The sequence below is a fragment of the Paramisgurnus dabryanus genome, chromosome 1 (assembly GCF_030506205.2).
Source record: "Paramisgurnus dabryanus chromosome 1, PD_genome_1.1, whole genome shotgun sequence".
NCBI lineage: Eukaryota > Metazoa > Chordata > Actinopteri > Cypriniformes > Cobitidae > Paramisgurnus > Paramisgurnus dabryanus.
In genome coordinates, this window is record NC_133337.1 from 48,730,898 (window position 1) to 48,747,623 (window position 16,726).

Genomic DNA, 16,726 nt, shown 5'->3' on the forward strand with positions numbered 1-16,726 from the left:
CCTGTAGCTCGGTTGGTTGAGCATTGCATTAGCAGTGCAAAAGTGCATGGGTTTGATCGCCAGGGAACACACATATAGTGCATAGGTATCCATTTTCTCGTACTGTAAGTCGCTTTGGATTAAATTGTCTGCCAAATGCATGAATGTTAGTGTACAATGCAGCACAAAAAGAAGCCCAAGTTTGGTCACTGGTTCCATTCCCCGTAACACACATTGATTAAAGGGATAGTTCACCCAAAAATGAAAATCCTGTCAACATTTACTCACTCACATGTTGTTTCAAACCCGCATACATTTCTTTGTTCTGATGAACACAAAGGAATATATTTAGAGAAATGTTTGTAACCAAACCGTTAATGGACCCCATTCACTTCGATAGTACGAAAAAATAATACTATGGAAGTAAATGGGGTCCACGAACGGTTTAATCTAATTAATACAAAATATTTTCCTTTGTGTTCATCAGAACCAAACATTTATACAGGTTTGTGACAACATGAGAGTAAATGAAAAAGGATTTTTATTTTTGGGTTTTTAAGGGGTGGTTTCCCGGACAGGGATTAGCTTAAAGGGATAGTTTGGCCGAAAATTATATAATCCCATGATTAACTCACCCCCAAGCTGTCCGAGATGCATATGTCCATAATATTTCAGACAAACACATTTTCAGTTATTTTAGAAAATGTTATAGTTCTTTCAGTTAATCAAAAGTAAAATTACTAGGTACACGTCCTTCAAGTCCAAAAAATGTGCATCCGTCCTTCACAAAAGAAATCCAAACGGCCACGATGATAAACAAAGACCTTCTAAGGGTAATCCACACGGGGTTGTTGTAGCAAATAACTAGCTTCCGGTAACGTCGCCATCTTAGGCTACGTTTACACTGAAAAATCTGAAAAGAAAAAGCAAAAGTGCCGTTGCGTTATTACTTTTAATTCCGCGTTTATACGAACGTTTTGAGGGGGAAATCTGCGTGCATATGAAGACGCAAAAGTGTGTGATATTTGATGTAATATGCACTCCAGGCGACTAGGTGGCAATGTGAAGCACTGACATACAAAACCACCAAGTCCACGCCTGCGCACAACTCTCTTCCTTGTTCTCCCAGGTCCTGTCCAAAGCCGTCTGGTTTGCCTCCAACAAATCGGCGCAACAGCAATTTGTTGGAGGTAATTAACTCTTTCACCGCCATTGACGAGATATCTCGTCAATTAAGAGAAAACGCTTCCCCGCCAATGACGAGATTTTCCGTCTTTCCGCAATACCGCTATTATTTCCGCAACTTTTTAAACCCGGAAGTATTGCCCTATGGCAAGCGGCTGCATGTCCGTGTCTGTTTTAAAGATCGCTCTAAATGGGATCTCTATGAAAAGTCCGTCACAAAAATGGAATTATCTCAGCTTTTTGCTCAAAATGTGGTGTTTTTGCAGAAACCTACCCATATTCAAAAGCTGATTACAAAAGAACTACTGAAGGTAGGATGAAACAGGTTTTTTTTGTTTGAAAGCAGAGGGTCTGTGCTTTCATTTGGTATATTGTATGTTTATATATTTAAAGAAGAACATTTTCTGGAAGGTATTAAACTTGAAAATGTGAAAATCATGAAAAACGCTGGCGCTGGCTGGCAACTTTTTAAAAAAACGCTGGCGGTGAAAGAGTTAATGCGCCTTCTCTGATGAGAAATACTAGCTGTATGTGACGTAAACGCGTACGCGACGAGAGCCACCGTTAGCAGACTTTTGCATTTTTACCCTTTAGACGGGAACATGAGGGTATATAGTTTTTAAGATTTCCACTCTGGAGGGTTGTTTCACTTTTTTGCGTTTTTAAGCCCCAAAAATGCCGTCACCGTGTAAACGAAAGGCACATCCGATAAAATATTTTAACGTTTTCACCGTCAAGCGTTCTTGTGTAAACAGGCCCTTATTCGCGTCCGCATTCGATGTGTCTCCGGCCCCGCCCTCGGAATTTGTAATACGTCACTAAGAAAAGTGCGTACACTACGCTGATACTCTCTCCTGAATACAGAGGAGTCTAAGATGGCGGCGTTACCGGAAGCTAGTTATTTTCGTTTATAAAGTTTTAAACTTGGATATTTCTACAACAACACTGCACGGATTACCCTCAGAAGACCTTTGTTTATCATCGTGGAGCCGTTTGGATTTCTTTTGTGAATGATGGATGCAGATTTTTTGGACTTGAAGGACGTGGACCTGTAACTTTTAATTTAATCAACTGAAAGATCTAAAACATTTTCTAAAATAACTGAAAATGTGTTCATCTGAAAAATGATGGACATATGCATCTCAAACGGCTTGGGGTTGAGTAAAGCATGGGTTAAATATCATTTTTGGCCTAACTATCCCTTAAAGCCAGGACTATGCCTTAGTTTAACTAGGAAATATAACTAGTATTAACAAACATGCCTTACTAAAAACATTAGTTGTGTGCATTTTGAGGCAAAACAAAGGGCACTGATGTATTTTATGATATTTCAGTGCAAGTTGTTTTCAGTTCGGACAGCTCTTACATTTATTTTAGTCTATGACCAGTCTAATTCCTGTCTGGGAAACCGCCCCTATAAAAATAAAGATACAATAAATTCTCAAATGCAATGTAAATTAAAATCTGCCAAAATGTGTAAATGTAAAGTATGAGCAATAGTAATAATGATACTTTCCTTAGCTATGAGTAGCTGTACTAAAACCTGCAAACGTACTATAATGATATATCTGATTTCAGGCTTGCTCTGCTACCTTAGTAACAGTCTAATAAAACCTTGAAACTCAAATAAAACACCAAAGCTCCTTGGATTTATATATAACAAGATCTACTGAGGCTGTGAGACAGAACTCAAAGGCTGGTGGGAGCCCATGTCTTTATTACACATATAGCAGAACTATTTTCAAACACAGGGTGCCATCCTATAACATCCTACATGACATACTTAACCTCCAACGTCATCCTCAAACGTGGGTGTTTCAAGCTTTCTGAGGTGAACACATACCAGGCAGATGATGAAAATAGATTTTGGATATTGCTCATAGTATGCTATCTTCTGATGAATATTTTTTTGCTACTATGAAGATCATGTGTCTTCAGCATCTACTCAACAGAACACCTGCAGCTCACCTAACAGCATTTGAGCGTATACTCAGAGCGCCCCATGGTGGCGTATTTAACGCTGTACAATGACAAAGACTAAAGACAAAAATAATATCAGGCATTGCATGTATAAGTTATGTTTTACAATGCATGCACGGGGTGTACCTACTTGAATAATTAATTCATGATATATGATTGATAAATAGATGTTAAATTGACCACACATTTTTACTGGCAGAGTTAAATACTTATCCTCTGGTTATGCATGCTTTGTGAAACAGGTGTAAGAAAATGTTGCATACCTGTTTAACTTTTGTTAGTTCCTGTTGCATGTTTCGATTAAGGCTCTGGGATTCTGCCAGCTTATCCTATTAAAACAAATACCTTCACATGAATCAGCACTCACTCTTGCAAATAGGATTAATGAGAGGCGCAGTGAATACTACATGAATGAATGTCACGCACTCTGGCATGAGACAACATTTCAGTTGTGGCTTTAATTGTTGCCATGAAGTTACCTGTAGTCTCTTGATCTCAGTCAAGGCCTCTATGTGATCTTTTCTTAATCTCTCTATCTCATCCAGATCATCGTAATCTGATAATGATTGCTGAAAAAATAACATTTAAACAAATAAACATATTTTATGCTTGATTATTTGGCACATTTTGGTTTTGCAGCAATAATTTAAATCCTTACTGTAGGGTCTGATGGAGACTCAATGAGATCATCTGATGTCAATCTCGCTACTTCTTTTTCTGAGTTAGACTTAGGCGGTAGTTTAAAGAGCTCCTGTGCAACACTGTCAAAATCTTACAAAAACAAGAATACTTTTGCATAATAACAAAACATGAATAATGTATAAATATTAAATTGTGCATAATTATTAATACATTTTAAATATTTAACTCGAAATAAAAGTATTAAGACGTAAGTTAAAGTTGGTACTTTTTTACAAGTACATTTATTAGTAGCATGATATTATAGGATGTGATATTATTTTTTTCACCTCCATAGGCCACTGTCTGTCCTGGGCTCAATAAAAGTCTTTCTCTTGGAGTGTGGACCTGACACACAGTAGGTTTTAATCCCAGGACTTCCAGTGCCTGTGAACAAAAACAATTTTTTTTATATATAAATTTACTTTCATGCATATATAATAAAGTGGTGCCATAGAACCTGAGACTCACTATTGAATTCTATTTTGCATTTTATTTTAAAATTGTTTTAGAAAATTTTACATGAATATAAGATGAATATGAACATGATTATGATTAAAGGGATAGTTCACCCAAAAATGAAAATTCTGTCATCATTAACTCACTCATGTCTTTGTTCTGATGAACACAAAGGAAAATATTTTGAGAAATGTTTGTAACTAAACCGTTCGTGGACCCCATTTTACTTCCATAGTGTTCTTTTTTCCTACTATGGAAGTGAATGCGGTCCACGGTTTGGTTACAAACATTTCTTAAAATATTTTCCTTTGTGTTCATCAGAACAAAGAAATTTATACAGGTTTGTAAAAGCATAAAAGTGAGTAAATGATAACAGAACTTTCATTTTTAGGTGAACTATCCCTTTAATATTAGGCATGCCCCCTTTCTCAAGCTGGCATGAGCTTCACAAGCTTGTGCAAAACCCAATGATCCATGATTAACCTAGCATTTAATTTCAATGTGACATATTTGATTATTTGATGGTGACCCAGATATAGTGCAGTAAAATTGAATACAAAAGAAGATATTTTGAGAAATTATGGTAAGCACACAGCTACCTGTAACCATTGACATCCACAGTAGGAAAAACTAATATGATGGAATTCCATGGGTAACGTTACCAACTGTTTCCTTACCATAATTTATCAAAATATCTTCTCCATCATTTAACACTTTCATAATATTTGTGTTCCTACTATGGAAGTCAATGATTACAATAAGGTGTGTGCTTACCATAATTTTTCAAAATATCTTTTGTGTTAATCAGAAAACAGAAATTCATGCAGGTTTAGGAAATTATTACAGAGTTTTACTTTTTGGGTAAACTAACTCTTTAAATGCACATACAGTTCCATCCAACAGCAGACAACAATAGGATTAACTCCTGATATTGAAACAGTCAAAGCAATATTGACTCTGACGGGTAACCAATCATTACCGGCCACAGGGCAAGGGAACAACATTTCAATGTGATGTTCAATGTAAATACAATGTGTGTCCATCTTCTGAATATCAAAAGGCGGTAAAAACACTGTCGTTGGAAAATGATCCAGCAAAGCCATGCGTTTAGTTCCCATGAAATATAAGTACTGAATAAGCTGATTTGGATGTATCTACAATAAGTTACAAAAGTATACATGTAAATATAACTTAAATGAAATGATCAAAGGGACCTGCTGTGTTTTCCCAGGCTTGATGCTGGGACTGGAAACCAAAGGTTCTGCGGGTCTTGAAGTATTGATGGGCTTACAGGCAGCTGTTATGCATGTATCTGGGCAAAAAGATAGAGACCAAATGAGTTCAGATGCAAAAAAAACATTAATTATATAATAACAGCTGTTTGAGACTTAACTGTAAATAACGTAAAATTTTTCTGTAAAGCTTTTACAAAACTCACCAAAAGACTGCTGTTATATTTCACTGTTATGGTATCTAGTAAATGCTTTGTGTAGCAGAAGGAATTAATAGTAGTCTGTGGATTTCTATCTGATGGGTTAAAATTGTAGCATGAATGCATAGTAATGTCACACTTTGTCAATAATACGCATAATTTGAGTTTACATGTAAAAACATTAGTTTCACATCTGACATTACTGAGGCACCTCTCTTTCCAGTCTGTCAAATGCTCTACGAAGCCCCTCTGTCCAAAATGCTTTGATTGGTGATTGGTCAGGTGTAAACAGTAACAAAAATGACAATTTTGCTTTATCAAAATCTTGAGTCAGATCATTTAAATGCGTGGGTAGACCAGAAATGTTAAAGCTGTGCATCTGTGTAATCCTCATTTTTGTCCTAGAGCGTCGGACTCATGATTGTTTTTACTAGTTTAGTTCGGAGTGACTTCGGGTAGGACCGTTTACACAAGCATGACTTAAACAGGACATTTCACAGAGGTATGTTTTTATTTTGTGATCATCTTTTTTAGTTTTAATGCAATGTTATAAGCCATTTGAAAATAAAATGCACCAATAGATTACAGAATAAAGGTGATCGCTACAGACTATATCATATTGTTGCAGAAATGTTAATGCTCAAATACCATTTTGCACATGTAATAAAGTCCACAATAGGACCTCTTAAAGCAGTAATTCTCAAAGTGTGGTCCCCAAACCTCCCCAGTGGTCAGCCAAAAGATGACCTAAACTAGGCAAGTGTTTATACAATCGTCACTTATTTAAGTAGATTTTTAATGCACTTGCAAAACTGTGATATCAGTTCTTGCCATTCTGTTTTAATAACGAAAAAATGGATCGGTGGCTAAACCAAAGAGGAGTCAAAAGAAGGATCAAGCATCAACTGAAAGCAGCTAAAATCCACAGATCTATTAGTTTTGTAATGTACTAGTTTTCGTTTCATGTGTAAAATCCCATAAGGGGAAATTTTTTTCTGCATTTTATTTTTACCATTGTTACAACCATATACTTCATATACCCACCACCTCAGTTTTAAACTAAGGGGTCTTTGGAATGACATTAAGTGGGACGTAGGCTGTTATACTATGTTTAATTGCAGTTTTTTTTCATATGTGCAGTTTGTTGTTCATATTAAGCTGTAACTCATTTCACATTTACTTGTTCAAATGAAATAAAATTCATATAATAATTTCTGAACATAGCATTGCATTTGTGTTTAAAAAAAATTTGTTTTTGACTTGAAACAGTTGCATATTAAACTTAAATTTAGCTTATCCTTCCTATTTTGTTGTTTTTTGGGGGCATGAGAGTGGGACTCTGTTAGGTGGTCCTCAGAAAAAAATTGGAAGATAAAGTGGTCCTTGGGCTGAAAAAGTTTGAAAAACACTGTCTTAAAGGGATAGTTCACCCAAAAATGAACATTCTGTCATCATTTACTCAATCTTATGTTGTACAAACCCATATAAGTTTCTTTGTTCTGATGAACACAAGGGAAGATATTTTGAGAAATGTTTCTAACCAAACCATTCGGACCCCATTTAATCCATTGCATTATTTTTTCCTACTATGGGAGTGAATGGGGTCCACAAATGGTTTAGTTACAAACATTTCTCAAAATATCTTCCTTTGTGTTCATCAGAACAAAGAAATGTATACAGGTTTGTAACAACATCAGGGTAAGTAAATCATGACAGAATTTACATTTTTGGGTGAACTATCACTTTAATCTTTAATTTTTCATAATTTTTTTGAAGAACAGCTGCTTGAAAATCAGTTTTGTAAGGCTTGTACATAACAACATTATAATTGTATAAATACAGTTTCAACAGATTCTATCACAGATGCTGCACATACGTAAACATGGTTAAAAATCATTTGCACACCCTTTTTTTCATAAACTAAAGTCTGACCTAATGTGACTAAACTGGAAAGAAAGCACCACTGTTGAATACCCTTATGATCAATCACTGGGTCAATGACAAACAAGCTCCTAAAAATTTATTTTTAAGAAATGTTTTAAAAATGGATGTGAAGCATATTCTTTCAATTTCTATTTACTTGTACGGTACTTTTACAATACAGATCCAACAGTGAAAAAGCCAAAGACAACAGTGCAAGGAAAAACTTCATAATATGTAAAGTATATAGAAAAGAAAAAACCTTGATAACAACCAAAGGCTCGCTTGTATGAAATATTTAATTACCTCAACACATGTTAATGTACATGCTATCTGACTCTGTTCTCACAGTAATTCCTAATCAGATATTCCTTCCTCCTCCAGCTGAAGAGTTTAGTCTGACCACACACCAAAAACATTTGGAAACATACAGTAATGTTTCCATGGGCGTAGATTTAGGGTGGGACGCTAGGGACATGTCCCTAGCAATATTCAGGGAAGACTGAATTGTCCCTAGCAATAATTTCGACCAAACAATTAACCTGTATTTATATATAACCACTAATGTCCGTCTTATTCTTGTGTTTTATATTTTTTACTTTACTTTTTTAATTATATATTTTTTCAGGAATCATTTAAATGAGATTAAAAATCTTTTGCAATCCCGTTCTGTAAAAATGACGCTCTATGTGGTACACAAACGGTTAACAGCTTTCGTTCTCTGCAATGCCCGCCTCCGTAACTCACATCGCTATTATGATTGGCTTTGCATTTCTTTAGTCCCGCCTCTCTACTCACATTGCTAATATGATTGGATTAGCATTTCTTGAGTCCCGCCGCTTTAAATCACATCACTTTATGGACTTGTCTTTACTCGCTACGTGTGATAGGATGGTTTCACTTTGTACAACGCGCCAAAGTTCACTCAACAAGACGCGCGTGATTATTCGGGCTACAGGTAAGTGAGGAAGAAAGTATTATTACAGTATACCCACTGTAACTGTTTCATGCACAAAATACGGAACAAGTTGTGTCACATAATGATTCAAGGACAGTGTTTTTAACAATACACGACAATCCCATGTTAACCTGAGGAGTTGCAAACTTTTGTCAACCTTTTATAAATGGGGTAGCAAGGTTATTTAGGGGGTCCCTAATCCATGAAAGAAAATAACCCCAACATGGTAAAAACAGGAAACAGCATGATATACATACCAACTTCAACATTGGGATTTTTTTGGCAAAATTACATTAAGAATTAAATATTAATTGCATATTCTTCATTGTTATAAAGTAAATATGGATTCATATATGTTACAATGTGATTTTCTTTTTTTTTGACAAAGACTTAAACAGTTACTGTTTATTAGGCTCTAGGAAATAACGAATTGTTATTGTTTATTATAGTACATTAAATTTGGGATGGCATCGGGGGTGGCGAGTCAGATGTCACTGAGTAAAGTGCATACTGAGTTGTCTGTTGTTTATGTCAAGTAAACGGTGATAAACAGTTTTTGCAATGCGGCCATTTTATTTATGTCCCCACCAATGCCAGAATCAAACCTACGCCCTTGAATGTTTCTCATTTCATTGGTCTTTCAATCTGTTTCAAATCACTGTTAGAGAAGGCTTTATCAAAGGTGCTTGTATATAAAATGAAATATTGTCCCGAACGGTGTTCACTACCCTTGAATCCACCTAGAGTTAAGCGTTATGTTGATGCTTATATCTATTTTCAGAATATAGACAGAGCAGAAGCATGTCAGCTGGATTATCTTAAAAACACCCCAGTATCTCATCAGCACACAACGATCTAAACTACTGAACAGGTAGACTAATCCAGGTTATCCCAGAACATTGTTTTGTAGCATCGTATTGAAGGCATTAGAAGACAAAATACTATCTAACAACAGTTGTATGAGAACATGAAACATTCACAGTACATGTTTAAAAATGCACAGATATGGGTTTTATCATAGGGAACACACATACTGATAAAATGTGTAAATAAAGCTAGACGTATAGTTCAGATTTTTACAAATGCACAAGAGTGAGCGTACAATGCCACAATGACGCAAATTTTATAATCAGAATAGTACATAGGCACTGTACGTGCACCGCCAGATATTTTTACACATATGAGTCAAATAAACTATGCTTTGCAAGGCTGTGTGTTCGTCCATGCACGTACATTCACATACATGTACAAGCAGACTATACTCCGGGCTTTAAATGCACTTTAAAGCTAGAAGTATAGTTCCGCTTTTGCTCATACGCGAGGGTCCACGTCCGGTGTACGTGATGCAAAAGTCTGTCATCACCAGGGTTTTACCAAGTTTAGATTGACTCCTCCTTGTCATTTCTGGCTTATAACAAAAAACAGAATAATGCCTAAAAGCTGCTGTGTCGCGAAGTGTACAGCGAAAAAGCCAAAAAAAAAAAAAAACAGAAATAAGTTTTTATAAGCTGTCGAGCCGTAAAACCCAGCTTTTAAGGAGAAAAAAGTGGATCGTCGACTACGTTTCCCTCTAGTGGGCGAAGTTCTACTAATATGAGTACAATGAAAAGTTGCCTGTTTCCACTTTTGTGTCTTTAAATGCTCGTTTTTTTGGGTCGACAGCTTATAAAAATGTATTTACAGATAAAACTTAAAAACAGAATAATGCCTAAAAGCTGCTGTGTGACAAGGTGTACAGCTAAAAAGCCCAAAAATCCCAGAAATAAGTTTTTATAGGCTGTCAAGCCGTAAAACCTAGCTTTTAAGGAGAAAAAAGTGGATTGCCGACTACGTTTCCTTCTAGTGGGTGCAGTTCTACTAATAGTAGTACTATGAAAAGTTGCCTGTTTCCACTTTGTGTCTTTAAACCCTCGTTTTTTGGAGTCGTCAGCATATAAAAACTTATTTCTAAGTTTTTTGGCTTGTTGGCTGTACACCATGTCACACAGCAGCATTTAAGCATTATTCTGTTTTATTTTTATAAGCCAGAAATGAGAAGAAGGGAGCCTCTCGCAATACAAAGTCAAGGGAGATGGATTGTTTTCCCCCGGTGGGCAAGGTTTTCAGGTTATGACGCGCTGCGCTCTGTCTCTATACTCACACCGCCAGATTTACATGTGCCTACAGGAGAACGTAGTATGTAGCCGTCAAGATGCATTGGATTTTGTCACAATGCGCATGCGTTGAATATCTGTGTACACGTATGAGCCAAATAAACTATGCATTGCAAGGCTGTGTGTTCGACTGTGTGCACACGTTTGTGTAAAAAACAGACTACACTTCGTTTTGGATAAAAGCAAATGCTAAATGCAGAAACATTAGTGTTTAGGGTCAGTTTAATAAAGAATTGCAGTACCAGAGTTGGCCACTGTGGTGTAGGCACTCTCAGGTGAGGACACAGGGGTTAGCTCAGGCTTTCCTAACACGGTTCGTACCTAAGGACAAATAGGATATTCCTTTAATAAAACATCAACAACTGTGCTGAGGAAACAGCTACTGCATTTTAATTTCTAAAGTGTGACCTAGCACAGAGGTCCCAACCAATAAATATATATAAAAAAATATATATAAATTCACTTACTGCCTTTTTGTTTGATGAAAAAAAATTATTTTGATATTAAACATTAATCGAAGGAACCCTTTTGCAGTACCACCATAGGGGTAACAGACCCCCTGATGATGTCCCTTGACCTAACAGGGAATATGTTTGTACTTTTTCTTTGGGGTGTATGTGTGTATTCAAAGCAACTTTCTTATGTCTTACCTTAGTAAGTTCTACAGAAGGCAGTGTCTCACTTTCAGAGTTGGGTGTGTTGGCTATTTTGGGAACGAGGCCTCCAGGAAGAGTCGCTCCCCCCAGTCCAGCGGGCCTGAGCTGTGGGCCGGTACTGGAGGGAGGCTGAAGGGAGATGGGACTGTGAGGTCCACTGCTGGAGCCTGAAGAAGACCTTCGTCTGATAAATGCTATCTCTACTGTAGGGTCCGGTCTGTGGGGTGAAACAGAGACAGTTTTAAACATATCAGCTTTCACCATCTATACTATACGAGTTTTATTAACTTTTTTGATCCACTTCAAATGTTAACTAGTGTAGATACATCTGTTTTAGTGTAGGACAACCTTTCATTTTTTCTTTGAGTTTGGCAAAAAAATTATAATTTTTACCTGAGTTTTGTACGAGTGAGTATGGTTTTGGCTTCTTCATGTGTTACTCCTACAAGTGACTCTTTATTGATGGATATAATCTGGTCTCCAGCCTTTAATCTCCCATCCTAGAGTCACAGAAAGGAAACATAACTTCACACCACAAGCAATGATTTATTTTAAGGATTTCCTTTAGAAATAAAGCTGCTATAAAGGGTTCTTCACAGCGACATTTATATTTTTAGAAGTATACAAACATCTCTAATGTAAGTTTTTAGTATACTAATTTCTGACAAAAAAAAATAAAATAATAATAATGGAAATACTTTTTGGCAGTCGCCTCCTTGCATTATTTCCTGAATGAACACCTCTGGTCCCTCCGCACGGTTAGCTCCGCCCCTGATGACCAAGCCTAATCCTTTCTCTTTGGCAACACATATTAACTGAATCATGCAGTCTCTGGGGGGAGATAGGTAAACATAACAGGGGATCAACTGCAGAAACAATGACTACTAAGGTGATTATTTTTCAATGACAATAAATAAATCTTTTCATTCAGGCTAAAACAGGAGGTCTCAGACTCATGATACTATTAAAACCATCGGCACGTGAAATCTGCTGCTTTTTTGAAATAGGTATTATTTTAGGTACGTTCCCCTGAATATGAATCTATCTAAATCAAATCTACAGTGTTCTCACGTGCAGACTTGTGGAGGAGAAGAGGCAATGCCGGCGGTGGTGTACACTGGATTCAGGTCTTTAGGGCTCAGAAGCAGAGGACTGGTTGATCTTGAAGATGAAGAAGAGGAAGCAGTGTCGGTCAGCTTACCTGAAGAAAAGAGATGGGCATTTCATTGCAATCGATCAAAATGTCTGCTCCTCTTTCATTAAAAAATGGTTTCTAGAATGACATTCTCACAGTTCAGTTCACATTTACACAATTAATAGGAAACAATGATGTCAGGAAGGGACCAAATGATCTGTTTGTGAGCTAAAACATGAAAAGCTCCTGCAAGTTCTCAAAATCAGACATTAGTCATTCACTTGAAATACAGCAGGATGTACGCAATGGAAAATACCTGTGGAAATAGAAGTGGAAGATGTCCGGTCTGATCCAGAACTGGCACTGCTGCCCGAACCATATCTTTCCATTAGTTCAGCGAATTCCCTCCTATGATGTATGGCAAAACACAAACCTTGTCATGTGTTTAATTTGTAAATTGATATGGTTAAGATCTCATTCTTCTCTGTCTACAGTTTCTCTGTCTGAGTGGGTTTTGGAAAGTAAACATTATTCGGAATTCCCATATGGATAAGCTAATTATTAATGAACTACACTCACCTAAAGGATTATTAGGAACACCTGTTCAATTTCTCATTAATGCAATTATCTAATCAACCAATCACATGGCAGTTGCTTCAATGCATTTAGGGGTTTGTTCCTGTTCAAGACAATCTCCTGAACTCCAAACTGAATGTCAGAATGGGAAAGAAAGGTGATTTAAGCAATTTTGAGTGTGGCATGGTTGTTGGTGTCAGACGGGCTGGTCTGAGTATTTCACAATCTGCTCAGTTACAGGGATTTTCACGCACAACCATTTCTATGGTTTAAAAGAATGGTGTGAAATAGGAAAAACATCCAGTATGCGGCAGTCCTGTGGGCGAAAATTCCTTGTTAATGCTAGAGGTCAGAGGAGAATGGGCCGACTGATTCAAGCTGATAGAAGAGAAACTTTGACTGAAATAACCACTCGTTACAACCGAGGTATGCAGCAAAGCATTTGTGAAGCCACAACACGCACAACCTTGAGGCGGATGGGCTACAACAGCAGAAGACCCCACCGGGTACCACTCATCTCCACTGCAAATAGGAAAAAGTGGCTACAATTTGCACAAGCTCACCAAAATTGGACAGTTGAAGACTGGAAAAATGTTGCCTGGTCTGATGAGTCGATTTCTGTTGAGATATTCAGATGGTAGAGTCAGAATTTGGCGAAAACAGAATGAGAACATGGATCCATCATGCTTTGTTATCACTGTGCAGGTTGTTGGTGGTGTTGTAATGGTGTTGGGGATGTTTTCTTGGCACACTTTAGGCCCCTTAGTGCTAATTGGGCATCATTTGAATGCCAAGGCCTACCTGAGCATTGTTTCTGACCATGTCCATCCCTTTATGACCACCATGTACCCATCATCTGATGGCTACTTCCAGTAGGATAATTCCACGTCACAAAGCTCGAATCATTTCAAATTAGTTTCTTGAACATGACAATGAGTTCACTGTACTAAAATGGCCCCCACAGTCACCAGATCTCAACCCAATAGAGCATCTTTGGGATGTGGTGGAATGGGAGCTTCGTGCCCTGGATGTGCATCCCACAAATCTCTATCAACTGCGAGATGCTATCCTATCAATATGGGCCAACATTTCTAAAGAATGCTTTCAGCACCTTGTTGAATCAATGCCACATAGAATTAAGGCAGTTCTGAAGGCGAAAGGGGGTCCAACTAAGTATTAGTATGGTGTTCCTTATAATCCTTTAGGTGAGTGTATATCTACAGCATATATCAGCTTGACTACAGGGAATACTGCAGGAATACGGAGTATATTCATCTGATGTTTGGTTTTATACAAATCATACGCAAACCCATATTAAACTCTTCCTGTAAGTCTCTAAACATGACAATTCCTATTAAATGCAACTTATTCAGTTACATCAAAGAAGATTAGAAGCACTTAATTACATTAGCAAAGTAAGGAAATATATTTATCCAAGAGTCAAACTGTTTCCAACCCTGTATTACCCTGTATTCCATTACCCTGTAATCTTTACATTATTGTTTCCTCTACTGAAGCATGTTGTTTGAATTGTTTGATTGTCTATTAATGATGATGATAAAACAATCATTTCATCCTTAGCTGGACCAATCAGGACACAGACTTGTGGCCCGAATACATCAACAGTCGTCTAGCTGTGAGTGGAAAAGTGCACGTCAGGAAGTCACTGAGACCAGCAAAATGCCAGATCCATTTAAACTAAAACTGCTAGGAAGAATCTGACAACTGTTCAAAACAGAGATGCCTGGCTAACAGACAGTCCTAAAACAATACTTAAACACACTTCCTTTTTTTTATTAAAAATATAATGTTATATAACTGAAACTTCATTAGATTATGCCAACAATAAGTATTCCTTTAGATAAATTAGACTTCACATTGCCACTTTTGGCACTGCAAGGCTATAAGATATATCGATATACGGGCATCGCAGATGCACATATCTCAATGATTTGCAAATAACTAAATCATTTGAATAACATTTTTTTTTTTTTTGGCACAATTTTAAGTCGATGCAGATAGCAGACAAACTGGGTGAGACAATGTAAAACTGTTGTTGTATCATTTTCAGTTTTTAAATATGTTTTATTTTTTCAAATAGATTTTAGAGATTAAAGCATTTTTGTATTGCATATCGTGTATACATAGCTAGAGTTTGGGGGGGCAGGGGGGGGCACTGCCCCTCCAGCCCAGAGCCAATAATGATTTTGTCTGAGCTATTCAATAAATAGAAATATGAGAATTAAAATTGTATTGGTCTAACTTTAATATTTTAATGGGTACACTGGGTAACTTAAATTAAAACAAAATCATTTTCCACCTATGCTTATATCGTATCATTTAGCTAGTTGTCGCACATCATGTTTTAAGGCAATATTGAGCAGCTCTACAATGCAGTATAAATCCTCCCAAAAATATATAAAATACAGAAAAATAAATATTTTTTGTTGCTTAATTGAATGTAATGTTTCAGGAAATTGTTGCTGTCAACACACAACAAAAAGTGCAAAAGGTCCCATTAAGCACTTAAGACTATAATGTACTTAATGGTTTAAGACTATTTATACATTTAAAATAATCAATACGCTCCGTACAGTACTGATCCATGTACAGGATTAAGTACATGATGTCCAAATATTGGCAAGCAATACGACTCTCTATATAATTAAAAGAAATCTTGAAACACCAAGCAAATCCCTCTGAATCACATGCATATATTAAATATTTTGTTCAAAAATGTACTATATAGCTAAAGATAGATACGGTAAAACTATTTGGTCAGACATGACTTTGATTATATCTTTAGAGACCTCAGAAAATGTCAAAATGAAATTTAAAACGTTCAGGTTACCTGGAAGCGTCATCACGAACGATCAGTAAAGACATGTGATTTGCAGCTGACGCCATGCGAAGAATCTCCACTGCCCTTAAAAACAAACAAACAAAAAAAAACTTTATTTGACCTTCTTTAGTTTATTTAGGTGTCCTGATATAAAGCATAAGACATCATAAACTGGTTTAAGGAATAATTTGGAAAACATTACCTCTCAGTTGAAACACCCCCTAAATTTATGTTGTTGACATCTAAAATAAGGTCCCCCGCTTTAAGACGCCCTAAAAGGGAAAACAAGGCATCATCCATTGTTCCCAGATTGTACGCAGATCATTTTGTTCATGATATTTTGGGTTTAAAAGAGAGAACATACCATCCTGTGCCGCCACGCCACCTGGTAAAACCCGTTTAATGAAAATACCAAATTCTTCACCACTCTGTTCCCTGTAGCCCCCAATAATCTTCACACCTATCAAATTAAGATTAAAATTTTTTTTAAATATTTGGTTCAGTTTGGGTGAAAAAATGTAATCAAAGTAACTATAAAGAAATGCGTTTCAGATGCATGCACGCATTTTCTATTAATATTATAATGCCCTTAAAGATGTTGTGTTGGTTCTCACCAAGTCCTTTTTTACAGTCTGTGAAATCAAGTCTCTCCACAGCTCGATTGATGCCATGTGGTCCCATTATTGTCCTGAAAAACAGTTATATCAGTACAAGAGTCAATTCCTATTGATAAAAACAGCTGCCTACAATCAAAGTTATTTATAAATCCACTC

General features: G+C 36.7%; 2 protein-coding genes across 2 annotated transcripts in view; both read right to left on the reverse strand.

Moving 5' to 3' along the window:
* Positions 1–16,726, reverse strand: part of nat9 (N-acetyltransferase 9) — a 298,893-nt gene that overhangs the window by 272,248 nt on the left and 9,919 nt on the right. The gene's annotated exons all lie outside the window — the stretch shown is intronic.
* The window catches only part of stxbp4 (syntaxin binding protein 4), a 33,659-nt gene that overhangs the window by 14,933 nt on the left and 2,000 nt on the right, over positions 1–16,726 (reverse strand). The window contains exons 2-16 of the mRNA XM_065262883.2: positions 16,568–16,641; positions 16,318–16,413; positions 16,156–16,225; positions 15,963–16,037; positions 12,852–12,943; positions 12,472–12,601; positions 12,099–12,231; positions 11,794–11,900; positions 11,395–11,617; positions 10,987–11,065; positions 5,496–5,593; positions 4,113–4,209; positions 3,803–3,915; positions 3,624–3,713; positions 3,408–3,473 (exon numbers count right to left, since the gene is read on the reverse strand). Coding sequence (XP_065118955.1) covers positions 3,408–3,473; positions 3,624–3,713; positions 3,803–3,915; positions 4,113–4,209; positions 5,496–5,593; positions 10,987–11,065; positions 11,395–11,617; positions 11,794–11,900; positions 12,099–12,231; positions 12,472–12,601; positions 12,852–12,943; positions 15,963–16,037; positions 16,156–16,225; positions 16,318–16,413; positions 16,568–16,641 — 1,543 coding nt within the window. The remainder of the gene's footprint in view (positions 1–3,407; positions 3,474–3,623; positions 3,714–3,802; positions 3,916–4,112; positions 4,210–5,495; positions 5,594–10,986; positions 11,066–11,394; positions 11,618–11,793; positions 11,901–12,098; positions 12,232–12,471; positions 12,602–12,851; positions 12,944–15,962; positions 16,038–16,155; positions 16,226–16,317; positions 16,414–16,567; positions 16,642–16,726) is intronic.